This window comes from Aythya ferina (assembly GCF_964211825.1).
Source record: "Aythya ferina genome assembly, chromosome: 39".
NCBI classification, from domain to species: Eukaryota; Metazoa; Chordata; class Aves; order Anseriformes; family Anatidae; genus Aythya; species Aythya ferina.
The window spans coordinates 216,627-244,339 of record NC_140336.1 but is presented as its reverse complement, the minus strand read 5'-3'; the positions used below and the strand labels follow the sequence as shown (position 1 = coordinate 244,339).

Genomic DNA, 27,713 nt, shown 5'->3' with positions numbered 1-27,713 from the left:
GGTCCCCAAGTGCCACCCCCACCCCTAGGGGTCCCCAGGTGCCACCCCCCCTCCCAGGGGACCCACATGTCTGGATGTCAACCCCCCAAGGGACCAAATTGTCACCACCCCCCCCCAGGGGACACACGTGCCACCCCCCTCCAAGGGGACCCAGATGTCCGGGTGCCACCCCCCCCCCCCACCACCACCCCCAAGGGGGTGCCCTGGGGCCATGGGCAGGGAGGTGACAATGCCACGGGAGGTGACAATGACGTGGTGGCCGTGACGGGAAATATTGACTGAGGGGGGGGGACGGGGACACCTCGGGGGGGGGACAGGAGGTGCCTGGGGCACCAAAGGGCTGGCAGGGGACCCAGGCATCCGGGTCCCCCCCCCCCACCCATGGGATCCAGGCATCCGGTCCCCCCCCCCCTCCACCCAACCCCCTTTTACCCTAAGCCTCCCCTTTTTAAAAAAAAAATACTTTTTTTTTTTTTTTTTTCTCCTTAATTTCAGCCATTTTATTGCAAAAACAAAACCCTGTAGTTCTGGGGAGAAAAAGGCCTGGTTTGGGTTAAAAGCCGGCTTTTTGTTACGCTGTGGCCTCAGGGGCAAGGCGTGACATTTCTGTCTCTCTGCGTCACTGGGTTAAAGAAAAAAAAAAAAAAAAGAGAAAAACCCACATTAATTAACCCCTTTTTCAGTTCTTTTGCTCATTTTCAGTTTTTTATCCCCTTTTCTCTTTCTTTTTCTCCTCTTTTTATTCCCCCCCCCCTCAGTTTAGGCTCTTCCCCCCCGTTTCTCCCCCTTTTGGTGCTGATGAACCAAGCCATTCATTGCAAACCCCAAAGGGCTTGATTCTGGGGGGAGAAAATAGGATTTTGGTTAATATGGTCTACAGTCTGTGGGGGTTCTCCTTGTGTTAAATTTATGGGGAGAAAAACATGATTTTTGGTTAATCTAAAGGGATAAGCTGACATATGAAGACGAACTGCTGCTAGCAGGATAACTGACAACTGCTTCTTTTGTGTGAAACTGATGGAAAAAAGCCAATTTTGGTAAATCTGAAGGGACAGGCTGATGAACAGCGGGCTACTGGCAACACCCATGGGTATCTGCCGTGCTTGAAACTGGGGGGAAAACCAAACAATTTTGGTCAAAATGAAGGGGTTGGCAGCTCCTGGTGATGGCAGCCCACCTGGGTGCTTCCCTTCCATGAAAATGGTGGGGGAAAAAAAGACAGTTTTGGTTAATTTTGCATGGATATCTTTTGGTGATAAGGGGTGGAGGATGGCAGTTCTACGGACTTCCCTTGCAGCAAACTGGGGGGAAAAAGGCAATTTTGGTTCATCTGAAGGGCCAGGATGATGGTGGGATGAAGGACAACTCCTGCTGCTACTTCCTTCTACATAAATTTGTAGAAAAAAAAAGGACAATTTTGGTTAATCTGAAGGGTTTTGACCAACTCATGGGCCCTTCTCCAAGATGGCGGCTCTGCGGCCTACAAGGCCGCAACCAAACACTACCAATATCACCCCGGATCTCCCCAAAAAAAGCCTCCCAGCGTTGTCACCCGTGGGGGACGCTCACGTGGGTGAAGTCGGGCGCTCTCCAGGCCTTCATGGCCGCCGCCATGTTGGCCACCAAACCCCCATCGGGGCCACGGAGGTCGTTGGCCGCGTCGGCGTCGTAGTTGCCGCACAGGCCGCAGAGGAGCTTGCTCATCTCCTTGGGGACCGTCACCGTCACCTCGCCGGCGGGGCTGAGGCCGATGAGGACGGCGGATTTTTGGGAGAGCCACACGGTGTTCTCGGACTCGTAGACGGTCAACTGGCCGGAGATTTCGGCTGGGATGGAGGCCGGGACCCCGTTGACCTGAAGGAGAGAGAAGCGGGTAGAACACAACGCCTCCATGGGTTAACCTCAAATTTTGGGGAGAAATAGATGGGGAATTGGTTCTTCCACTCTATTATAGTTGGGGGAGCCTAAAATAGGGTGAAATCCCTTGATTTGAGGGCTTTTAGTTGAGTCATGTGGTGTTCTTGGCCTCAAAAATGGTCAACCAGTCGGAGATTTTGGCCAGGATGGAGGCCGGGACCCCGTTGACCTGAAGGAGAGAGAAGCGGGTAGAACACAACGCCTCAATGAATTAACCTCAAATTTTGGGGAGAAATAGATGGGGAATTGGGTTTCCCTCACCACCATTCTTGGGGAGCCTAAAATAGGGTGAAATCCCCCAAATTTGATGGGGTTTAGTTAAGTTATTTGGTGTTTTTGGCCTCAAAAAAGGTCAACCAGTTGGAGATTTCGGCCGGGATGGAGGCCGGGACCCCGTTGACCTGAAGGAGAGAGAAGCGGGTAGAACACAACACCTCAATTAGTTAACCTCAAATTTTGGGGAGAAATAGTTGGGGAATTGGTTTTCCCTCCCCACCATTCTTGGGGAGCCTAAAATAGGGTGAAATCCCTCAAATTTGAGGGGGTTTAGTTGAGTTCTGTGGTGTTCTTGGCCTCAAAAATGGTCAACCAGTCGGAGATTTTGGCCGGGATGGAGGCCAGGCCCCCCAAATTGGTGGAAAAAAAAGGCATTTGGGGTCAAAATAAAGGGCTGGGCAGCTGCATGGAGATCTCTTGGTGGTGGGATGAAGGACAAAATGTGGTGGTCCTTCACTTGCAATATTGGTGGAAAAAGACATGGATTTGGTTAAAATGGAGGGACAAACCAACTCATGGACATCTTGTGATGAAGGATGGCACCCATGGGTGTTTCCTCTGCTATAAATTGGAGGAAAGAAAGTGATTTTGGGAAAAATTAAGGGTGGTAGAGCTGCGTGGCAATCCCATGATGATGGTGGGATGAAGAACAACACATGGGTGTCCTTCTCTTGCAATAAACCAATGAAAAAAATATGGTTTTGGTTAAAATTGAGGGACGGGCCAATACATGACCATCTTGCGATGATGGTGGGGTGAAGAGCGGCACCCATGGTTGTTTCTCCTGGAATAAATTGGTGGAAAGAAGGAAATTTGGGTTAAAATGAAGGGATGAGCTGAAGGATGAAGATCTCCTGATGACGGCAGGATGAAGCCTTGCACGATACCGGTGCCCCGTGCAAAATATTGATGGAAAACCCACCAAATTTGGTTCCAATGAAGGGCCGGGCTGACAGCGGGGGATTTTTGGGGTGGATTCAACCTACCCAAATCTTCTTGTCCCTCTTGATGGTGATGAAAGACGAACCACCGAAGAAGTGGAGGGCCACCACGACCGGCCGGTCCTCAACCTCCCCGACGTCAACCAAGAGCCGGAACCACTGGGGATGGCCGGGGTTGCAAAGCGAGGTCACCACGTAGTTGCCAATGGCCATGGTGGCTCCGGTGGCCCCGTCAAAGGAGGCGAAACGGGTGGCGGGGACCAGGGTGCAACGGCCGGGCTGCTCCACGCACCCGCGGATGCCGTCGCGCGTGCCGCAGACTTGGCCGAAGGGGCAGCCGGCCGGTTGGCACAGCATGCCGCCCGCCGCCCGGCACGTGCAGCTCTCGCTGCAGTCGGCGGAGAGGATGGTCTCGGCGATCTGCAGGGCAAGAAGGGGACGGTTAGGGTGGTAAAATCCTTTTGGGGGGGCTAAAAATGCAGCACGTGACGGGGTTCTGCCTTGCTATGGGTGCAAAAATGGGAGAAAGATGAGTGCAAGCAGTTTTTGCCCTTGAAAAGAGTGAAAAAAAATGAAAAGAAGATGCATGCAACAGGGTTCTGGCTTGCTAAGGGTGTAAAAATGGGAGAAAGTTGCATGCAAGCAAATTTTTTCCTTAGCAAAGGGTGCAAAAATGGAAAAAAGCTGCATGCAACAGGGTTCTGCCTTGCAAAAATTGCAAAGAAAATGAAAGAAACGCAGTATGCAGAGGGGTTCTGCCTTGTAAAGGGTGCAAAAATGGAAGAAAGATGCCTGTAAGCATTTTTTCCCTTGCAAATGGTGCAAAAAGGGAAAAAAGCTGCACGCAACAGGGTTCTGCTTTGCAAAGGTTGCAGAGAACAGGAAAGAAATGCAGCAAGCAATGGGGTTCTGCCTTGCAAAGGCTGCAAACACCCACAGTGGTGCAAACCTGCCGGTGCAAAATGCAAGCACCCACAGGGCGTGCAATGCTGCACCACTCCCTTTGCAAGGCTGCAAGCACCCACAGCACCTACAAAGGTGCAAAGCCGCCCGTTCGAGCGCCCAGCAGCACCCACCTCGAAGAAGCGGCCGCGGTGCATGCACCCGCAGGACTCCATGGGGACGCACTCGCCCCCGTTGAAGACGAAGCCCTCGTCGCACTGGCAGCCCTCGAAGCACTTGCTGGTGCAGCTGCTGCCGGCGGAGAGGCTGGCGCACGTCTGGTCACAAGTGCGGGCACAGAGCTCGTAGTGGCTGTCGGGAGGGCAGGAGAGCGCTGGCGGGGGGAAAAGCAGAAAGAAAAGCTCCAAAATTTGCTATTTTTTTTGCTTATTTTCTTCCTCTCCCCCCACAAAAGCACCCGAATGTGTTGCAAGATTTGTTCGTGCCCAAAAGACGGGGCTGCGTGCAGGCTGCTCCTCCCTAGCAAAAGCTTCCCCCAAATTCCATGCAAGGTGTTTTCCCTCTGCAAATTTTTCCATATACCAACAAATTGTTGATGCAGCCACCTTTTTCCCCCTTGCAAAAGTTTGCAAGGCCTAAAGGACTGCAGCATGCAGCTGCTCGACCCCTCGAGGGGATTTAAAATTGCTGCATGCGTTTGCTTCCCCATGCAAAAAATCAGCAAAAGTAAATTTACATTGCTGCATGCAAACACTTCCTCACTTGCAGACATTTGACACTGCTGCTTGCAAACAGGAACCCCTGCAAGTGGTTTGACCCGTGCAAAAATGCAGTCACTGCTGCATGCAACTGCTTGCAAGCCCTGCAGAACCAAACTGCTGCTGCATGCAACTGCTGGCACTAAAATATGCAAGCAGTGCTGCACGGTAATGCGTGCAAAATGTGGCACCAAGCTGTTGCTGCATGCAACTGCTCACATTCTTAGAAAAATGCAAGTGTCTCTGCAGATAATGGTGTGAAAACTCTGCAGAACTGCGTGCAAACTGTGGAATTAAACTGCTGCTGCATGCAGCTGCTGGCATGGGAAAAAAAAAAAAACACAAGCACTGGTGCATGCAACTGTGTGCAAACTCTGCAAAACTGCTGCATGCAACTGCACACAAACTCGGCAGAAGAAGTGCATGCAATAATTTGCAAACTCTGCAGATCTGGTGCACGCAACTGTGTGCAAACTCCACAGAACTGGTGCATTCAATCGCATGCAGACTCTGCAGAACAAGTACATGCAACCATGTGCAAATTCTGCAAAACAAGTGTATGTGGTGGCATGCAAACTCTGCCAAATTGGCACATGCAACTGCATGCAAAGTCTGCAGAAAGAAGTGCATGCAATCATGTGCAAACCGCAGAAGCTCTGCATGCAATGGCGTGCAAACCAGGGAACTAAGCTGCTGCTGCATGCAGCTGCTGGCATGGGGGAAATAAATAAATAAATATGCAAGCACTGGTGCATGCAACGGTGTGCAAACTCTGCAAAACTGCTGCACACAACTGTGTACAAACTTCACAGAACTGGTGCGTTCAATTGCATGCAAACTCTGCAGAACAAGTACATGCAATCACGTGCAAATTCTGCAGAACAAGTGTATATGATGGCATGCAAACTCTGCCAAATTGGTGCATGCAACCGCATGCAAGCTCTGCAGGGAAAAAGTGCATGCAACCATGTGCAAACTGCAGAACCTCTGCATGCAATGGCGTGCAAACCAGGGAACTAAGCTGCTGCTGCATGCAGCTGCTGGCATGGGAAAAAAGAAAAAATAAATATGCAAGCACTGGTGCATGCGACCATGTGCAAACTCTGCAAAACTGCTTAATGCAACTGTGTGCAAACTCTGCAAAACTGGCGCTTTCAATTGCAAGCAAACTCGGCAGGAAAAGTGCATGCAACCATGTGCAAACCGCAGAACCTCTGCATGCAACGGCGTGCAAACCAGGGGACGAAACAACTGCTGCATGCAACAGCTCCCCCCTTTTCCGAACCGCCTCCCCGCCTCCCCCCACGCCCACTCACGGCACTTGGCTGCCTCCCTCCACTCCTGCAGCTCCCCGCCGGCGGCCTGGCAGGCGGCGGCGTAGGCCTGCAAGACCCTGCACAGCTCCGCGCCGCCCGCCTTGCCGCAGCCCTCCTGCGCGCAGCTAGCCGCGTGCTCCCAGGGCGCCACCACCTTGTGGCACCCCCCGAAGGGCCCCGTCTCGTCCTCCAGCAAGCTGCAGAGCTCGGGTTTGCTTTGGGGACAGGGTTCCGGCTGCGAGCCGTGCGTGCAACCCCGGACGGGGATGCCCCAGCTGCTCCCCAGCTCCTCCGGGTCGGCGGCGTCGTTGGCGGCGTCGCCGTCGAAGTTGCCGCAGAGGCCGCCGGTGTGGTGGCGGTAGGAGGCGGGGAGGGTGAGCAGGACGTAGGAGACGGTGTCGTAGAGCAGCTTGAGCCCCCCCTGCGCCCGCAGCACCTGGTGGGCCCCCTCCTGCGTCACCGTCACCGCGCCCCCCGCCAGCGTCAGGGGCAGGAGGTGCCGCTCGCCATCCACCTGCAAATTGGGGGGGGAGAAAGGGCATCAGGGTGGGCATCCCGGGGGGTTGAGGGGGTTTGGGGGGCGGTCTGCAGCTTGAAATGGGGTTGCAGGGAAAGTTTGGGTTGCATTGGAAGTAGGGTTTGCATTTAAAATGGGGTTCGTGCCCTCTGCAGCCTGAAGTGGGGTTGCAGGTGAAGAGAGGATTGCGTGCTCTGCAACTAAAATGGGGTTTGCATTTAAAACAGATTTGCATTTAAAAGGGAGTTTGCATCTAAAATGGGGTTTGCGTGCTCTGCAACCTGAAATGGGATTGCAGCTAAAAAGGGGATTGCATGCTCTGCGACCTAAAACCCCACAGAATCACAGAATTTTAAATGCAAGCTTCTTTTGCACGCTTTGCAAGCCGAAATGGGGTTGCAGCGAAAGGGGGGGTTGCATGCTCTGCGACCTAAAATGGGCTTTACATTTAAAATGGGAGGTTGCATTTAAAATGAGGGGTCACATCCTCTGCAACCTGAAGTAGGGTTGCAGCTGAAGTGAGAATTGCATGCTCTGCGACCTAAAACCCCATGGAATCACAGAATTTTAAATGCAAGCCCCATTTGCACGCTTTGCAACCCAAAATGGGGTTGCAGCTAAAGGGGGGGTTGCATGCTCTGCTCTGCAACCTAAAATGGGCTTTACATTTAAAATGGGAGGTTGCATTTAAAATGAGGGGTCACATCCTCTGCAACCTGAAATAGGGTTGCAGCTAAAGTGGGGATTGCATGCTCTGTGACCTAAAACCCCATGGAATCACAGAATTTTAAATGCAAGCCCCATTTGCACGCTTTGCAAGCCAAAATGGGGTTGCAGCTAAAGGGGAAGTTGCATGCTCTGCTCTGCAACTAAAATGGGGTTTGCATTTAAAACAGATTTGCATTTAAAAGGGAGTTTGCATGTAAAGTGGGGTTTGCGTGCTCTGCAACCTGAAGCAGGGTTGCAGCTGAAGTGAGAATTGCATGCTCTGCGAACAAAACCCCACGGAATCACAGAATTTTAAATGCAAGCCCCATTTGCACGCTTTGCAACCCAAAATGGGGTTGCAGCGAAAGGGGGAGTTGCATGCTCTGCTCTGCAACCTGAAATGGGGTTTGCATTTAAAACAGATTTGCATTTAAGAGGGAGTTTGCATTTAAAGTGGGGTTTGCGTGCTCTGCAACCTGAAATGGGATTGCAGCTAAAAAGGGGATTGCATGCTCTGCGACCTAAAACCCCACGGAATCACAGAATTTTAAATGCAAGCTTCTTTTGCACGCTTTGCAACCTGAAATGGGGTTGCAGCTAAAAGGAGGGTTGCATGCTCTGCAACTGAAATGGGGTTTGCATTTAAAACAGATTTGCATTTAAAAGGGAGTTTGCATTTAAAGTGGGGTTTGCATGCTCTGCAGCCTGAAATGGGGTTGCACCCAGAACAGGGCTGCAAGAGCACTGCAACGGGATGCACGATTTCTCCACCTCCAAGCAGCACCTTTGGGTGCACGCATGACCACGACAGGGCGGCAGGAGCCCAAGCAGCACCCCCGGGGGGCTCACGGACCCCTTGCACCAACCCCCGGCCCCTCACCTTCACCTCCCACTGCTTCCCCCGGCTCATGCTGATGGTGACGCCGTGCACGGTGATCAGCAGCTGCTGGGTGAGCGGCTCCGGCCCCCTGTGATCCTTCTGCACCCGCACCATGAAGGGCACCAGCTCCACCTCGGGACCCGCGTCCTCGGCCGCCGCCAGGGTGTAGGTGCAGGAGCCAGCAAAACGCAGCGTGCGCCCGTCCAAGGTGCGGAAAGACGCGGCGCCCAGCACCTCGCAGCGCCCGCAGCTGCTGGGGTAGCAGCCCCGCACCCCGTCCTGCACCGTGCACGTCTCGCCCTCGCCGCAGCTCGCCTCTTTGCACTCCACCTCCCCGTCCCCTTTGCAGGTGCAGCGCTGGCTGCAGCGGGGGCAGGAGAAGAAGTCCTCGCCCCGCTGGTAGTAGCGGCCGTCGTGCAAGCAGCCGCAGCGGGCCAGGGGGACGCAGCGGTCGCCGCTCTGCAAGAAGCCGGCGTCGCAGAAGCAGCCCTCGGTGCACGGGGACGACTCGTCGCAGCCTTCGTCCTCCGTCTGGCCCTGGCACGTGGCCGGGCAGGAGGAGCCGCAGAGCTCGTAGTGTTGGTTCGGGGGGCAGACGGGGCCTGCAAGTTGGGGGGGGGGGGAGGCCAAAATGGGTGCAGGGTCTCACGTCTGTCTGTGCTCAAAGCCCTCCCTGCAATCCCCGGAATCCTGCAGAGATGTGAGCCCAAACCCCTTCTTGCAATTCCAAAACCCTGCAGAGATGTGAGCCCAAAATCCCTCCTTGCAACTCCAAAACATTGCAGAAATGCAAACCCAAATCCCTTCCTGCAGTCCCCAAACACTCCAGAAATGTGAGCCCAAACCCCTCCCTGCATTCCTGAACCCTGCAGAAATGTGACCCCAGATCTCTTCCTGCAATTCCAAATCCCTGCAGAAATGTGACCACAAATTCCTTCATGCAATTCCAAAACACCCCAGAAATGTGAGCCCAAATCCCTTCTTGCAATTCTCAAACCCTGCAGAAATTTGAGCCCAAATCCCTTCTTGCGATTCCAAAGCCCTGCAAAAATGCAAACCCAAATCCCTTCCTGCAATTCCAAAATCATGCAAAAATGCAAGCCCCGAATCCCCTCCTGCAAACCCTAAACCTTGCAGAAATGTGAGCCCAAATCCCTTCCTGCAATCCCTGAACCCTGCAGAAATGTGAGTCCCAAATCCCTTTTTGCAATTCCAAAACATTCCAGAAATGCGATCCCAGATCCCTTCCTTCAATTCCAAAACCAGGCAAAAATGCAAGCCCCAAATCCCTTCCTGCAACCCCTAAACCTTGCAGAAATGCAAACCCAAATTCCTTCCTGCAATTCCAAAGCACCCCAAACATGTGAGCCCAAATCCCTCCCTGAAATCCCAAATCCCTGCAGAAATTTGAGCCCAAATCCCTTCTTGCGATTCCAAAGCCCTGCAAAAATGCAAACCCAAATCCCTTCCTGCAATTCCAAAACCATGCAAAAATGCAAGCCCCGAATCCCTTCCTGCAACCCCTAAACCTTGCAGAAATGTGAGCCCAAATCCCTTCCTGCAATCCCTGAACCCTGCAGAAATGCAAACCCAAATCCCTTCCTGCAATTCCAAAACCCTGCAGAAATGTGAGTCCCAAATCCCTTTTTGCAATTCCAAAACATTCCAGAAATGCAATCCCAGATCGCTTCCTGCAATTCCAAACTCCTGCAAAAATGCAAGCCCCAAAACCTTCCTGCAATCCCTAAACCTTGCAGAAATGTGACCCCAAATCCCTTCCTGCAATTCCAAAACCCTGCAGAAACGTGACCCCAAATCCCTTCCCGCAATTCCCAAATCCTGTAGAAATCATGCCCAAATCATGCATGCAAACCCCATGCTTTTCATGTATCAAATCCCTTTGTGCATGCAAACCCAACACCTTCCGTGCATGCACACCCCAATTCCTCCATGCAAACCCAAATCCCTCCATGCATGCACACCCCAATTCCTCCATGCAAACCCAAATCCCTCCGTGCATGCACACCCCAATTCCTCCATGCAAACCCAAATCCCTCCATGCAAACCCAAATCCCTCCATGCATGCAAACCCAAATCCATCCATGCACACCCCAATTCCTCCATGCACACCCAAATCCCTCCATGCACACCCAAATCCCTCCATGCACACCCAAACCCCTCCATGCATGCACACCCCAATTCCTCCATGCAAACCCAAATCCCTCCATGCAAACCCAAATCCCTCCATGCAAACCCAAATCCCTCCATGCATGCACACCCCAATTCCTCCATGCAAACCCAAATCCCTCCATGCAAACCCAAACCCCTCCATGCATGCACACCCCAATTCCTCCATGCACACCCAAACCCCTCCATGCATGCACACCCCAAAGCCTCCTTGCAACCCCCGCAGTGCAACCCCAGTGGATCTCCCCGCCCCGAGCCCCACGTACTGCAGAAGGCGGCCGTGCGCCACGGCTTGACGCGAATCCCCTGGCTCTGGCAGGCGGTGACGTAGGCGCTGACGGCGCTGCAGACGGTTTCCTGGTGCCCCTTGTAGAGGCAGGTGTCGAAGAGGCAGTCGTCGAAGTAAGGAGCCGGGTCGATGGCGCCGTGACAGGCGGCGAAGGGGCCTTGCTTCTTCACCAGGACCCCGCAGTGCTTGTCGCCGCGGTAGGCGCGCTTCTCCGCCTCGGTGCAGACTTGGCAATCCTCGGTGCAGCCGGCCGAGCAGCCGGGGACGTCGGCCACCTTCCAGGCGTCGGCGAATTGGACCTCGTCGGTGGCCGAGGTGCCGTTGGGCATCGCGAAGTCGTCCTCGGGGTTCCCGTCGGCGTTGCCGCAGAGCCCGCAGACGGAGCGCGAGTAGGTGCTGGGGAGGATGACCCTGGCGTAGCTGTGCCAGTCGAAGGTGACGATGACGTCGAAGTCGGTCTTGATGAAGCCGTGGACGCCGCTGATGTAGGCGCGGAGCTGGGTGCCGTGGCTGAAGGGCAGGTCCACCAGGATCCCGTTGACCTGGAAGGGGGAGAGGAAGGGCAGGAGGACGCCGCGCCAGGGGCGTGCAGCCCGCCCAGATGCCGTGCAACGGGCTTGAAATGCAACTGGATGGCTCATGATGACCTCGCAATTCAATTGGACGCCGTGCAACCATGGCCAGTTGGCTCCTGACACCCTTGGCACCCAACTGGACTCCTCCCAACGCCCTTGACACCCAACTAGACGTCTCCCGAGGCCCTTGACACCCAACTGGACGTCTCCCATAGCTCTTGACACCCAACTAGACTTCTCCCAATGCCCTTGACACCCAACTAGACGTCTCCCAACACCCTTGACACCCAACTAATCTTCTCCTGATGCCCTTGACACTCAACTGGATGTCTCCCAATGTCCTTGACACCCAACTGGACATCTCCCAACGCCCTTGACACCCAACTGGACGTCTCCCAACACCCTTGACACCCAACTGGACGTCTCCCACAGCTCTTGACACTCAACTAGACTTGTCCCAACGCCCTTGACATCCAACCAATCTTCTCCCAATGCCCTTGACACCCAACTAGACGTCTCCCAGCGCCCTTGACACCCAACTAGACGTCTCCCAACGCCCTTGACACCCAACTAGACGTCTCCCAACGCCCTTGCAACTCATCCACACGCCATACAACGAGCTTGCAACCCAACTGGATGCCATGCAACGGGCTTGTATGACGTCTAGTTGGATTTCTACGACCTTGCAACCCAACTGGACACTGCACAAGGATCCTGCAAGCTGCCCCGGTGCCACGCAAGGAGCTTGCGACCCAACCAGATGCCTTGCTGCGACTGGATGCCTCTCCCCCTCCCTACCTTGAGCTTCTGGGGGTCTGCTTGGCTGAGGCTGAGGGTCATGTTGTAGACCTTCAGGGTGACCTCCTTGGTGTAGGAGACCACGCGGCTGCCCCGGTTGTTGTTCTCCACCGTGACCACGAAGGGGACAAGGGTGGGGTCTTCGGAGCAGAGGGCAGCGAACTGGTAGACGCAGGTGCCCATGAAGTCGTAGCGGCGCCCGTCGAAGGTGGTGTAGTGGGGGTCCCCGGTGGCCACGCAGACGGAGCGGCCCTTGGCCACGCAGCGCCGCACGCCCTTCACCACGGCGCACTGCTCGCCCGCCTTGCAGCTGGCCTCCTGGCACACCACCATGCCCAAAATCGGGTCGCACCTGCACCGGGAATGGCAGGTTTCGTCGTCCCAAAACTCCTCGCCGGCTTGGTAGTAGCGGCCGTCGCGGGTGCAACCGCAGTCGGCCACCGCCACGCACTGGCCGCCGCTGAGGACGTAGCCCGGGTTGCAAGCACAGGTCTCCACGCAGGGCTGGGTGCAAGAGGAGGGCGCGTCCTGGTTGGTGCAGGTGGCCGGGCAGGCGTTGCCACAAGCTTCGTAGTGGCTGTTTTCCGGGCAGGGTAATGCTGCAGGAGAAAGGGGGGTAATTGGCTGAGGGGTGGGTGGAAATGCAGCGGGGTTGCATGCATTGCAAAGCGTTACGTGCACCGGGCATTTTGCATGCAGGATCACAAGGACGAATATTGCACCTTGTGAATGCACCAAGCATTTTGCATGCAAGATCCCAAGGGTGAGCATTGCACCTTGTGAATGCACCAAGCATTTTGCATGCAAGATCCCAAGGGTGAGCATTGCACCTTGTGAATGCACCAAGCATTTTGCACGCAACACCTTGCAAATATTGCACCACGCAAATGCACGGAGCACGTTGCATGCAGCATCCTGCAGACAGATATTGCTCAGTGCAAACACAATGAGCGCTTTGCATGCGGTGTCCTGAGGATATTGCAAAATGCTCGCTGCATTTCCACGGTGCAATACTCATTTTGGGGATGCTGCATGCAGCATGCAAGCACCCCGACTACTTTGCACGTGTTCTCCTGGGGACTGATATTGCATTGTGCGAGCACACTGCAAGCAACCCTCCCTGGATGCATAACTCCCTGCAAATGCACCGATTATTTTGCAAGCACCACCCCAGGGGTAAATATTCCCCCTTGCAAACACGCCAAGCACTTTGCATGCATCATCCCCTGCCGGATATTCCCCCTATTTTGCAAAAGTGCATGGGCAAGGAGGAAGCCCGTTGCTCACAGCAGCCCGACGGTGTCCTCCAGTCGTGCACCATGGCCCCTTGCTTTTTGCAGGTGGATGCATAAGCCTCCAGCGCCTTGCAGAGGATGCTTTTCGCCCCGTCGCTCATGCACACGTCATAGAGGCAGTTGCGGAAGAAATCCCGGGGTTTGACCACCTCGTGGCAAGCCTTGAAGGGCCCCTGGAAGCTTTTTTTGATCAGGCCACAGTACTGGTTGCCACTGTACAGCTCCTTCTTCTCCTCCTCGCACACGGGGCAGTCGCCTTCACAAAAATCCCAGCAAAACGGGTCGTCATCGGGGACTTTCCAGCCTTTAGCCCAAGCCACGATGGAGGCGACGAGGTTGTCGCTCTGCTGGGGGACGTCGTCCTCCGGCTTGAGGTTGAAATCGCCGCAGAGGCCGCAGGTGTGCTTGTAGTAACTACTGGGGAGCTCGATGAGCAGGTACCAGTTCCAGTCGTACGTCACCCGGAGGCCGAAATCGGTCTCCAGCACGGCGGTGAGCCCGCTCTGGAACAGCTCCATCCTGCCGTCCTCCAGGCTCACCGGGAGCAGGGTCAGCACCCCGTTCACCTAGGGATGAGGTGCATTACAATTAATTTTTCTGCAATTATTTTGCATCCACGTGCAGTTACTTTTGTTGGGCCTCCTGGAGGTGTCCCACCTGCTCTGAGGTTTCTTGCACACTTTTTGGCTTCCCCAGGGGGCAGAAAACCACCCCACGTTGCCCCGTGTGAGTCAGGGCATTCCCCTTGCACCCCAACATTTCAAAACTTCACGTTTTTGGCTTGAAGGATTCAGCCAAAAATGACGGTCGCCTTGATGGAGATGTTGCCCATGATGGAAGAGATGGGTAGGAAAGGAGGCAGGGATGAGACGGGTGAGAAAGGAGACAGAGAAAAGCCAATCCTGCCCGTTTTGAGCCAACTCACCCTAATTTTGCCCACTTCCTTCTGACGGATGGAGATTTGTTGGCCGTAGACCTCAATGTTGGCCAAGTTGATGTAGGAGACGGACTTCAGCCCGCCTCGGATGTTGTTCTTGGCCTCCACCTTGAAGGGCACCAACCTGGTGTCGTTCCCACAGGATTCGGCCATGGTGTAGGTGCAGGTGCCTTGGAAGTCGAAATCCAGCCCGTCGAAGGTGTGGTAGTGGGGGTCACCCCAACCCCAGCAGCTGGCCACCAGGGACGGGACGCACTTGGCCTGGCCGTCCTCAAATTTGCACGTCTCCTTGGGCCGGCACTGGAGGGCTTTGCAGGGGTCTGGAAGGAGAAGAAATGCCCTTGGGGGGGGATGTTCTGGTGAGGAGCACGTCCCGTGTCATCACGCAGACCACGCGTCTTCACTGACTTTGAGGTCCACCAAGCGTCCTCTGTTCCCCCCCTTGGGCTTTAAGAGGGGCTCGGCAGCTCTGAGATGCAAATCAGAGCACAATAATCCACCCCTGAGCCCAAATCCACCCCTTTTCAGCTCTCTCTCCCCCCATTTCATGTGGAAAAGCATCAAGATTGGGTCCGTCCTTACCCAAGATCCCTCCTGCCCTTCAAGAAGGTGGTTAAAATTGGATATTTGGGTGGACCCAAATCAAAGAGTTGGCTTTGCTGAAACCCTTTATTTCTACAAAATCCTCCCACCACGTTTCTGAGCATCTTAGTGTTGAAATGGGATCCGTGGCCTCCATCTCCCCTTGCTGTAGGGTTCCCACCTCGTCCTGCACCTTTATCCACGGATCCCAACCAGCCCCAAGATCTGCTCTGGCTCAGAGATCCCTTTCCCCCCAGCTCATACAACCCCGTTTTTTCCTTACTCTGGTTGATGCAACCCAAGACCCCGTCCCGAATTTCACAGCTTTCGTCATCGCTGCAACTGTGGCTCTCGCAGGTCACGCCCTTGCCGGGGATGCACATGCAACTCGACTGGCAGTTGTGCTGCACGACCGACTCACGGGGCTGCAGGGCAAGAGGTTGTTAATGTTGAGATGAGAAGAGCAAACCATTAGGTGTAAATTCATAAAAAAAATCATAAAAATATGGAAATGGAACCCAGGGACCAGATTCTTAATCCCCCATTGTTAGAAAATTAGAAAAACTGCCTCCCTCTTGGAAAAAAAACACCTCCTTTCCGTTTATCCATTTAGTTTTGCTCCAAGAGAAGCTGATTTTGGGTGACTAAGATATTTAGAAAAATGTGGAAAATGCAAGAACTTAATGTTTCTTCCACGTTCTCCTGCAGAGAGAAAAATCAGGTCATCCGAGACATGGAAGAGTGCTCTTTTTTGGTCTTAATGTGCTCAAAAGGGGGAAAAAATGTATTGAGATCCACCAGAGCAAACGTACAGCTTGCAAAAGGCAAAATTGCTGAAGGATGTCTTGTTTTAGTTGCAAGGAAGGAGTCTGGGAAAAAAAATCTGCCTTCTTTCACCTTCCCTAAAGGAAAAATCTATTATTTAGCACCTTCAGCTGTAGAATGCATCGCATCTATCCGCAGGCACCCACGGCTATGCTAGCACTTTTATGGAAAGTGATGAAAAGACGTGAAAATGCCTCAGATTTCTTCATAACAAGGAGCAGAATCACTTGGCAGAGGGAAGATTTTGCGTTTTTCTTTGTGCAAGGTGCTTTGTGCCATGTGCCCATCGCCTTTGAAGGTTCTCACTTGCACTAGGCTGCTATGCAGGCGGGAGGAATAAAACCCAAATAAAATTGATTAAGAAAACCCCAAATCCCCCAGCCTCGAGACATGACTACCTTGTAATAAATCCCTTCCACAAAACATCCACATTTGTCCTTGGGGACACAGGCGTTCCCATCAAAGGTGTACCCTTCATCGCAGCGGCAGCCTTCAGTGCATTTTTGGGGGCATTTGGAGGCATCCACGAGCCCCGCACAGCTGTTGCTGCAGAGGTTGGTGCACAAGGAGTAGCTGCTGCTGGCCGGGCAACTCAAGGCTGGAAGAAAAAGGAAGATTGTCCCCAAACTGAAGGTTGGGCAGCCCAGGATTGCACCCGATAGAGACAGTGGAGCCCTACTTTTGGTGAAAATCCACCCCACTGGTGCTTGTGTTGGCTTTTCCCATTTGTCCCCAAGGGGAGCCAAAACCCACCCCCATTGATACTTGCGTTGGCTTTTTCCATTCACCCTCAAAGCCAATAAAAATGCATCTTATCGGCTTTGCCAAGTCTCTTCCCACTCAAAACACCAATAAAACATGCCCCAACACATCGACTTTTCCCAATATTTTCATGCCACCCTCATCATCCCACCCCAACACCACCATTCGCATCACCCCACGCCTTGATGGTGCTTCGGCTCTCAAGACGCTTGGCCAAGACGCTGTCCCTCTGAATTGATCTTTCAATTCCTCCCAACGGGGTGTGAATTCCAGACCAGGGAGGACGTTTCCCACCTCTGACCCCCACTTACGGCAGAAGGAAGGTTTCCTCCACGCCTCGATGGCGACGCCAGCGTCTTGGCAGGTGGCTACGTAGCTCTGGACGCTCTGGCAGAGGACGTTGGTGTTGCCTTCGGTGAGGCAGAGGTCACGGACGCAGGCGTGGAAATACGGGGCTGGGTTGATGGTGTTGTAGCAGGACGAAAAGGGGCCCTCAGGGACCACGAGGATGCCACAGTAGTTGGGTTTCTGGAAGACCTCCTCCTTCTCCTTCGTGCAGTCCGGGCAGTCGTCTTTGGAGCAGTCGTCACTGCAAGCCACCTCGGGTGTTTTCCAGGCCGAGCCGAAAGCGGTCACATCGGGGGCGTTGTGGCCATCGGGGAGGAGATGATCGTCTTCTTGCTGCCCGTTGTAGTTGCCACAGAGCCCACAGAGGTGGCCCTTGTAGCCCTGGGGGGCTGTGACCCTCACGTGGTGGAGGAGGTCGTAGTGTACAACGAGGCCGAAGCTGGTCTGAAGGAGGACGCCCATCCCGTGTTGGTGCACCTGGAGCTGCCCCTCGTTCAGGATGGCTGGGAGGTTGTAGAGTATGGAGTCCACCTGGGACAGAGAGAGAAATCCCATGGTGAGACCTCAGGGAGGGAGGCTACGGGGGTAGGAGCAAAAAAACATCGAGGGAGGCACCTTCCAACCAATGTTTTTATGAATTTATGGCTCCCAGTTTGCAACTGGAAGGTGAAGTGGGGATGAAAATGGCTTTCTGTTAAAGGTAAGTTCTTCTCCCCATCAAGAAAAAATTTGGAATCTCTTGTGTTTGCACCCAAAAAGTGGTGAACCCCCAAATTTGGCCTTACTTGGACCGTTCAGGTCTTGCTTCATGCCCAAGCCAACACCAGCCCGTAGACTTTGCCATCAGCTTGCAACCAAAGGAGAGGTTGAGCATGAAGCCCAACTATATTGGGGTGTCCCCTCCATCTTGATGCCAAAGTCAACATTAGGCTGTAGACTTTGCCACCAGCACGTTCACGCCCATGTTGGGCCACCAACTACCTCCTTACCATGACTGTTCCCGTCTTGCCTCGTGCCATGGTCAACGTGAGCCCGTAGACTTCAACGGACAACGCTTGGACAGTGGAAACCTTCCTTTTCTGCCGGGAATCCTTCTCGATTTTCACCACGAAGGACTGGACGCTGTCGTCGCCAGCACAGGTCTCGGTGAGGATGTAGGAGCAGGCGCCGGGGATTTCGAAGGCCAACCCGTCGAAGGACACGTAGCTGCGGTCACCGGTGACCACGCAGGTCCCAGGGGCATCGGATTGGCACTGGGTGACGCCGTCGACAACTTTGCACTCGGTCTCGTCGGTGTCAGGAACCTCTTCGCAGAGCACGGAGCCGTTGTCCTGGCACTGGCATTTCTCCTGCTTGGTGGGGTGGAAAGTCTCCCCCAGCTTGTAGTAGAAGTCCTGGTAGAGGCACCCGCACTGGGCCATGGGGACGCACTCATCGCCACTGAACGCGAAGCCGTCGTCGCACACGCAGTCCTCCCGGCAGCGCTCGGGGCACTTCACCGGGGTGTAAATGCTGCTGCAGATCTGGCTACAGCTCTGGGAGCAGAGCTCGTAGTGGCTGTTGGCAGGACACGAAATACCTGCCACAAGACAAAGGGGGATCGTTAGGAGCAAGGAAATTACGGGACAGAGCCAAGAGGTTTCCTCTAACCGAAGAGAGTTGAGCCCAGAGATGAGGTTGGCTAGAAGTAGGATTTTTTCACCCAATTCCTTCGTGGTTAAATCTCATCTCTTGCTTGCTGTGGACCTGAGGGAAGAGATGTCCATAAGGGAGGTCTCAACCCTTTTAGGTGGGTTTTTAAACCATTTAAATCCATTTTTTCCCCACTATTCCCTCAAGCAACACAATTGCTGCCACGTTAGGTTCCTGAGTTTTGACACCAGTCCCTCTCCCTTAATGCAGATTTTTGGTGCATTTTATAAATTTTTGACCTCTAAGCAACCCAGGCAATTAGCCTCAACTCTCGTTTTAGCCAACAGTTTGGTGTTTATTGGGACCAAATCATTTATAGCTGGATGAGAGCGTGCATTGGCTGTAGACAACAACAACGGGTCCAAGCTAGACTTTGGGTGGGATAAAACACCGAGTGAGACCCCTGGTTCATCCCCACATGGGTTTTTCCCAGGACTGGGGCTCCCTTTGATGCTCACCACCCTTTGTGAAGCAAAAAAACCCTCCAATTGTCCCAGCTTACTGCAGAAATCGTCCGTCCTCCAATTCCCAATGGTGACGCCGGCAGCTTGGCAGGTGGCGGCGTAGTGGCTGATCTGCTGGCACACCACCGCTTCTTGGTCTGGGAAGAGGCAAAAATCATGCACGCAGCTCTGGACGTATTTGAAGGGGTCCACCAGAGCGTGGCAGGCTGTGAAGGGCCCGTCCACTTTCGAGATGAGCCCGCAACCCTTCTCTGCGACCTCCTGCTGCCTCGTGGCCTCCAGCAAGGTGGGACATTGCTCCTTCGACAGCTCCATGCAACCCGGGACGTCAGCCACCTTCCAGCTCTGCCCGAGGGCGTCGGGGTTTAGTGTCGTTTGACCGTCCTTCATCATCATGTCGTCGCTCGTGTCCCCATTGTAGTTCCCGCAGAGGCCACACAGGGCATCCGCGTAAGTGCCAGGCACCACCACGGTGACTCGGCTCTGCCAGTCGTAGGTGACGGTGACGCCGAAGTCGGTCTCCACCACCGCGTCCTGCGCGCTTCTGTAGACCGAGATCTTCCTCTTGTGGTGGTACGGTAAGTTGGCCAACTGGTTGTTGACCTGGGGGCAAAAGAAAAATAAATAAAAAGAATAAATAATCTGTATGCATCTGTAAAGACAAATTGTGTTTTCATGCCGCCTCAGATAACTGCAATTTGGTCTCCATCTAAAGCATTATTCATTATTTAGAAGTTATTTAGAAGACTTTTTAGATCTAAACGTTATTTAGAAGACTTTTCAGATCTAATCATCTGCCCCAAAGCAGAGATGCCCACCATCTTTGAGATAAACAGTGCCTTGGCTTATCACATACTGACCTCCTGGTTCAGGTGAAGACCTTTCAATGAAGGCCTAATGTTTAGGCAATTAAATCTTGATTTAATTGCCTAAATTGATTAAAATTAATTAAATTTACCAGGGCAATCAGACCTGGTAGCTCTGGATATCAGCAGCATGGTTGGAGAACAATATTCAGCATTATCCAATACAGGGGGGAAAAAATGAGGAACGAACATGGAAGAGTGAAAATGGGAAAAGGAGGCTGGGGTGAGGAGCAGGAAGTGAAGGCAGAAATGGAACAAAATTTGCTAAACTCACAGTGATTTTATTGGGGTCTTTCTGGCTGATCACAATGCTTTTCCCGTAGACTTTGACCTTGACGAGAGCGATGGAGGACAGAAGTTGGTTGTTATGCTGGCCGTTCTGCACCAGCACCTGGAAATCCACCAGGTCTTGGGTCTTCTTGCACAACCCGGTGAACTGGTAGACGCACGTGCCCTGGAAGATGAATCTCCCGCCATCAAAGTCCTTGTAGTGAGTGGTGCCGTAGGCCGTGCAGTTCCCATAGCTCGTGGGGTAGCAATCCTGGATGCCCTGCTCTACCCGGCACTCTTCCCGGGCACGGCAACTGGCCTTACGGCACACCGCCGTCCGCGTGGCCGCGTCGCAGACGCAACGCTTCGTGCAGGTGTTGTCACCCCAAAACTCCTCGCCGAGGCCATAGAGGCGGCCCTCAAAGACACAACCACACTCAGCCTGGGGGATGCACTTGCCAGCGTCCAACACGAAGCCCTCCTGGCACTCGCAGGCCTCCACGCAGGTCGAGGCACCGCAGTCGGCCGGCATCGCGGCGTTGTTGCAGGTAGCGGGGCAGGTGCTGCCGCAAGACGTGTAGTTGCTGTTCTCCGGGCAGGATAGAGCTGTTGAAGGGATGGGACATCACGTTTGCAATGGGTGGGTTGCTCCTCGGCAGTAAGGAGGTGAAGCAGAATGGTAAGAGTATCTACGGGGACTTGCCTTAATAACTTTTTCTAGCCCTCTTTTCATGGAACTCACAATTTTATGCAGCCTAATTCAAAGTGACCCACTTCAGAGGGAAAACCATCCCCCTTGGTGCAATTTCCATTTCATACCCGTTCTCTGCCCGTTCCCACCCCGTCTCACCTTAATTCCGCCCACCCTAATTAGCACCACGGCACCTCGCTCGCCCAAAGGGAGGATTTTCTGCCAACCAGGAGCTACTCACGACAACGCGCCGGCGTCCTCCAGTCATCAACAATGATCCCCTCTTCCCGGCAGTCATCCGCGTAGGCTTTCAGGGCTTGGCACAGCTTGTTATGGAGCCCGTCATTGACACAGAGGTCGTAGACACAGTTGTCCAGATAGTTTTTGGGGTTGATGACGGCGTGGCAGCGCTGGAAGGGCCCTGAGCTTTGACTGAGCAACCCGCACAACGCCTCCACCTTGTACTTTTTGGCCTCATCCTGTGGGCACCTCTTGCACTCGCCGATGCAGCTGTCGAAGCAGACGCTGCTCTCATCCAACACCTTCCAGCCCCAGCCCAAATCCACAGTGTTCTGGGCCGTATCCCCGTTGGGCAGGAGAACATCGTCCTGGGGGTTGCCGTTGCTGTTGCCGCACATCCCGCACACTTTGTTGGCCAGCACGCTGGGGATCTTCACCACCAAGTGGTCGTCCCAGTCGTACAAGACCTTCAGGAGGAAGTCGGTTTTAATCAGGACGGACCTGCCCTTCTGCTGCAGCTGGAGCTTCCCTTGGGCGAGGGAGATGGGGAGGCGGGAGTACTGGTTGTTCACCTGGCGGGGAAATAAATCAGATGCAAGATATGTTGAATTTCGAGGTGTTTTCTTGCAAGTTGCGAGCCTCAAACTCAACAAAAACCACGAGAAGACAGCATTTCCCCTCCACTTCACCATCCCCAATTTTCCCCCCTCCTTGTGCAGAAATCTGACGATCAGCCAAGGACAACAAAACCCAGACGGGATCAAGGCAACACCATTTTCCTTCAAAAGATGTGAAAATGGCATCGGTTTCACCCACGCTAGGGCCAAGGTGGCAAAGGCAATTTTCCTGCCACGCAAGAAATGCCTGCATGGTTGTGGAAATATACACACAATATACACAGAAAATATGTTATTCTAGTAAAACACCACGATATTTTTTAGATTTCTTAATTTTTATCATGCATACCCTCACAAAGCCATCCTCGGACCTGACCACGGTTATGGTAATGTCGTAGACGTGGACGATCACGACACCGACGTAGGAGACTTTTGGGTTACCCCTGTGCTCGTTTTTGGCCTCGACGCTGAAGACGGGCAGGTCTGGGTCTTCATCGCAGGTCTTGGTCATGGTGTAGGTGCACGTGCCCATGAAATCAAAGGTTTTCCCATCGAAGGTAAGGTAGTGGGGATCGCCAGTGACCCTGCAGGTTGAGAACGTTTCCTGGATGCACGTGGGCACTCCTTCCACCATCTTGCACCTCTCCTGCTCCTGGCAGATGACGTCGGCGCAGGAAAGCGTGGAATAAGTTGCTGAGATAAAAAAAATAGATGGTAAGAAAAAGCAGAAGCATCCACAAGAAAAGCCAGTGGGATGCAAGGTACAACGGTGGGAACAAAGCATGGAAGGGTCAGTGGGTTGGAGGCCATAATTAGTGGAATACCCCAAGGGTTGATACTGGGTCCAGTCCTGTTTAATATCTTCATATTAATATCAATAATATTCATATTAATAAAATAATGTTCATCTTAATATGAAGATATTAATCATATTAATGAAGATATGAATCATTACACCTGGATGATGGGACAGAGCATCCCCCAGGCACAGGAACACGACGGGTTCCAGGTGAACATCAGGAAGAACATCATTGTGCAGGTGATGGAGCACCGCTCCAACCCAGTAAGGTGGTGGAGTCTCCTCCTTGGAGGATCTTCAACAGCCACCTGGACGTGATCCTGGGTGACCTGCTTCAGCACGTGTTGGACCAGTTGGCCTCCAGAGGTCAACTTCAACCACTCCGTGGTTCCACAGAGCAAGAAGCCACCACCTCATGGCCACATAACCACGCCTTGAGCCCTACTTACGTGTGGCACAAAGACCAGTGAAGCCAAAGCCTCTGTAACTGTTGAAGCCAAAGACCAGTAGCCCAAACGTTGCAGAGTGGTGCTCGGCGCTCTGGATCTCGAATGATTTGCTGATGCTGAGCATGGTCCAGGAGAAATCCGAGCCGGGAACTTCTTCCCATGAGCCCTTCAATGTCTTCTGCTTGGCAGTGATGGAGTGCGTGTCCGTGTTCTTGGCGACGATGAGTGCGTAGTTCTTGTAGTCGTTCAGGCTGTTGACCCAGTAGGACGGGCAGTAGCTGCTGATGGGTGGGATGTTGAGCAGGAAAGGGTCTTGCCTCAGCGAGCCTTTTCTGGCACCGGTGAAGAAGAAAACCACTTGGATTGAGGCCAAAGAGTTGACGTAGAATGGCGAATTTTGACTTGTCTCAAATCTGTAGACCTCGCCGGCCAGGACGTCCTTTCTGGAGGCTGAATCCCCCAAGTGGTAGGAAATGGAGGTTTTCTCAGCCGCCACAACGTAGACGTAATCGTGGACCTTCTGCAGCGGGTTGGGGGGCACGATGTAGGTGTTCCCCCAGGCGGTGACGGGCAGGAGCTGCTCCACCACGTAGTCGCAGTCCGTGCGTACCTTCACACACGTGTGCCCGCTGAAGACGGCCACCGCGTTGTCCGACGTGATCTTGGTGCCCGACAGATCGTCGGTGCTCTGCAGCTGCAGGCTGTGGTAGGGGTCCAAGGAGAGGCGGAGAAGAGAGCCGGAGGGGTAAGTCATCCCTCTGAAATAAGCACTGCCCTTGAAGGCGATGGAGACGAAGGTCGCGGCCTTCCCGGCCACCACCACGAATTCCTTCAAGCCGTCTTTCGAGCTGTCGTCCGGCGTCACCACGTAGTACTCGGTGCCCAGCTTTTCGAGGGGCAAAACGGCGGTGGCCCCGATGCTGTAGGGCTTGGAGCTGGTGAAGACCATGGAGATGTCCTTGGTGGACTTGATCAAGAGGCTTTTTTGTGAAACCCGGCTCCTGACGAGCTCCAGGGTGCCGGGGACGTAGAAGGAAAACGTCTGGTCTTTCCTGAGGGTGACGGTGTTGCTGAAGGTGTCATCGTCCGTCGTCACCGTCACTTGGGTGGACTCGAAGTAGGAGGTGAAGAGGAGCTTGATGTTGGGGCGGGTGGCTTCCTCGTTGTTCTGGGGGAAGGCGACTAAGAACTCCTTGCCGCGAAAAGTTGCGGTTGAAAGGCCTGGAAAAAACGGGGGAAAAAGGTGGGTTTGGCTGCAGAAATTATAGTAGGGAATTCTGCGGAAAAAATCCTAATTTAATTGATTTATTTTTTTTTTTTTGGTTGCAGAAACTTGCAATAGGAAGCTCTAAAAAAAATAAAAATAAAAATAAAAAAAAAAAAACAACCAAGAAAACAACAAAAAAGAACCCAAACACCCAAAACCAGGAAAAGAATGCTTTTCAGCTGAAGAAATTGCAGTGGAAGGTTCTAAAGAATACAAAAGAAGGGTTTTTAGCCTCAGAAATTGCAATATAAATTTCTGGGGGAAAAAAAATATATATATATATATATTTCCCCCTTCCCCCCCTCCAGTAGAATATTGTGGGAGAAAGTTCTGAAAAATGAAAGATAGGAAATAAATGTTTTTGTTGTTGTTGCAGAAATTGCAACTGAAATTTCTGAAAGTAGGGAAGTAGGAAATAAAGGTTTTTTTGTTGTTGTTGCAAAAATATACAGTTAAGAAGTTCAGAAAAACTAAAAAAGGCAAAAGGTTTTGATGCAGAAATTGCAGTAGCAAGTTCTGAGGTTTATTTTTGTCTTTATTGTTCCTCGTAGTTTTTAAAGCATGCAGTGAATGGGGTTTTCTGCATAAATTATAGCGCGGAGCCCTGAGAACCGAAATATGAAGAATAGCGGCATTTTGCTGAAGAAAACTGAAGTTTAAAAGTTCAGGGCAAGGAGGACAAAGTCTGCCTGAATACAGTGACTGCAGCAGAAAAGTCAAGGGGGAAGCACCAGAAAAACAAAAATAGCCCCAAAAATTTTCAGCAGAAACTTGCCATTGAAATTCCTATTAACACAGTTAGTAATAGCTATTTTCTCCCCCAGAAAATAGGTAAAAAGGACCTTTTTACAATAAAAAGACCCTTTAGGTGAGAATAAAACAAATAAATGATTTTAATGATTTTTGATGAAAACCAAACAGGTTTTAAGGGGCTTTTAGGTGAAAACCAATGCATTTTTTCCTGACCTTCCCCCCGTCCGAATAAACAGGTTATATATATATTTAAATAATTAATTAATTTTCTGGAAAGGAAAAGAAGGAAAAAAAATAACATATTTTTTAATAGAATAAAAAGGTAAAGAGAACATTTTTAAACCAAGAAAGAAAAATCCCAGGGAATAAGTTATTTATTTATTTTTTATTTTTTAATGCAAACCAAAGTAAAAAGGACTGTTGGGTGGGAAAAAGGAATTTAGGGCATTTTTCTAAACAAAAAAGAATTCAAGTAGTAAAAAAAAAAACTATTTCTGAAAAATGGGACAAGTGATAGGGGAATGCTCTAAAAAAAAAAAAAAAAAAAAAAAAAAAAAAAAAGCAGGTTATAGGTTATATAAGGGTGTTGTGGTTAAAAAAATGAGTTTATAGGGCATTTTTCTCCTAAAAAAATAAAAAATCGGGTATTAGATATTTTTTCCCTTATGAAGTCAAACAGGTAACAAAGACCTTTTTTTTTTTTTTTCTAAAAAAAAGAAAGGAACAACCACTAAATGGATGATAATAGGTGTTTTCCAACAACTGAAACACAAAACAAGGAATAAACCTTATTTCTTAAAAAAAAAATAAAATTAAGGAAACAAGGGCTTTTCACCCAAAATACGATCATGCTGTTTAGTGAAAAATAGGATGTTAAGGTTTTATTTTTCCTCATAAAAAATATGTTATAAGGGTTCTTAGTAAAAAGTAATCACAGGTGATGATGGTTTTTTTTTTTTTTTTTTTTTTTTTTGTGAAGAAAATTTGGCAAAAAAGGGAAAGACAGGTGATAAGGATTTTTTTTTTTGTCCTAAAAAAAAGGGAGTAAAGAGATTTTCTTGGAAAAAAAGGAGCAGATAATAAAGGTAATCTTGTTTTTATAAAAATGAATAAATAGGTGATAAGGGATTTTTGCTGACAAAGACACAAACTAAAGATTTTTGCAGAGAAAAAAAAAATAAATTTTTTTTTAGAAAAAAAATAAATAAGGGTTTCTTACTGTAGGAATGCACCAATTTCCCCCCCAAACAAGCCCCATCCTCAGAAAAATGACATTTTTTGGATGAACAAGGTCATATCATCACTCACCACACATCAGGGACAGCCAGGCTGGGAGCCACCACATCCTGCCCATTGCCATCGCTGGATAAAAAAACGCCAAGAAAAAGTTAAAAAGAGGCAAAAAAATGAGCTTAGGGTTGAGCAAGAGCTTGGTGGGGACCTCGATGTCCCATCTTAGCTCAAAACTACCCCAAAGTGATGTTTTTTAATTTTTTTAGGGGGATGAGCCCCACCCTCACCCCATTGCCACCACGTCCAACCCAACTCCCGAAGCCCCTCTTGATGCCACCTCCAAAACCTCGTATTTTCCCTTATTTCCATCAACTCCACCCACCTGGTAACCTTCCACCAAGCCTCCTATGGATGAATCCACCCCCAAATTGTTGAAATTTGGGACAAAAAGGGGCCAAAGTGCAGGGGCAAGCCCTCTGCCCACCTCCAGATGCTCTCAGAGGTGCGGGTTCTTCTCCATCACCCAACGTCCGTTGGGTTTAGCACCCAAATGATCGGACCAACAGGGACCGGGTGTTTTGGCTGGGCTTGGGTTGGGGAAAGAAATCCCTTTATAATTAATTTGTGGTTGATTTAACCCAGCTGGGACCCCTGCTGGTTGGGTGGAGGTATCACCGACGCTTCATTTTGCTCATGCCGGATGTGTTAGGGGCTCCCAGTAGAACCCGGGATGAGGATGAGGATGAAGATGATGAAGATGATGAAGATGAAGATGATGATGATGATGATGATGATGATGATGGAGATGAGGTTGGGGATGGAGATGAAGATGAGGGTGGGGATGGAGATGAAGATGAGGGTGGGGATGGAGATGAGGATGAGAATGAAGATGGGGATGAAGATGAGGATGGGGATGAGGATGAGGATGGGGATGAAGATGATGAAGATGATGAAGATGATGATGATGATGATGATGATGGAGATGAGGTTGGGGATGGAGATGAAGATGAGGTTGGGGATGGAGATGAGGATGAGAATGAAGATGGGGATGAAGATGAGGATGGGGATGAGGCTGAGGATGGGGATGAGGCTGAGGATGATGATGATGGAGATGAAGATGACAGTGGGGATGGAGATGAAGTTGAGGTTGGGGATGGGGATGAAGATGAGGATAAAGATGAAGATGCGGATGAGGATGAGGATGGAGCTGGGGCTGGGGATGAAGATGGGGATGGGGATGAAGACTGGGATGGGGATGAGGGTGGGATGAGGATGATGATGAAGAAAATAATGAGGATGGGGTTGATGATGAAGATAACAATGGGGACGGGGATGGAGATGAAGATGGGAATGAGGAGAAACGTAAATGTAAGAAAAAGAGCAGAAAGTCGCTTAAAAATGGAGCCACTTACTGATAGGCTCAGCGCAGCTCTTTGCTCTCCCCGAAGCCCATGGAAACGTGAGGATGGAGGGGAAAAAGTGCAGGGTTGGTCCCAAATCCTCCCTTTTTATAATCAGATGGGACCAATCTGTGTTTTCCTGAGAATCTTCTTGCAGA

General features: G+C 51.6%; 1 protein-coding gene across 1 annotated transcript; it reads right to left on the bottom strand.

Moving 5' to 3' along the window:
* Positions 1-470: 470 nt before the first annotated feature.
* On the bottom strand, positions 471-27,713 carry LOC311426218 (IgGFc-binding protein-like). The gene is made up of 21 exons (XM_084502414.1): positions 27,568-27,713; positions 26,231-26,284; positions 22,903-24,123; positions 22,004-22,347; positions 21,039-21,609; positions 20,111-20,712; positions 19,009-19,573; positions 17,804-18,393; positions 16,778-17,345; positions 16,103-16,302; positions 15,163-15,304; positions 14,286-14,617; positions 13,353-13,926; positions 12,066-12,664; positions 10,670-11,234; positions 8,217-8,818; positions 6,112-6,625; positions 4,211-4,410; positions 3,180-3,554; positions 1,570-1,854; positions 471-622 (listed from the first exon to the last, which is right to left on the bottom strand). Exons 2-21 carry the CDS (start codon positions 26,280-26,282, stop codon positions 620-622), a joined length of 8,904 nt encoding a protein of 2,967 aa, XP_084358540.1. The 5' UTR covers positions 26,283-26,284; positions 27,568-27,713; the 3' UTR covers positions 471-619.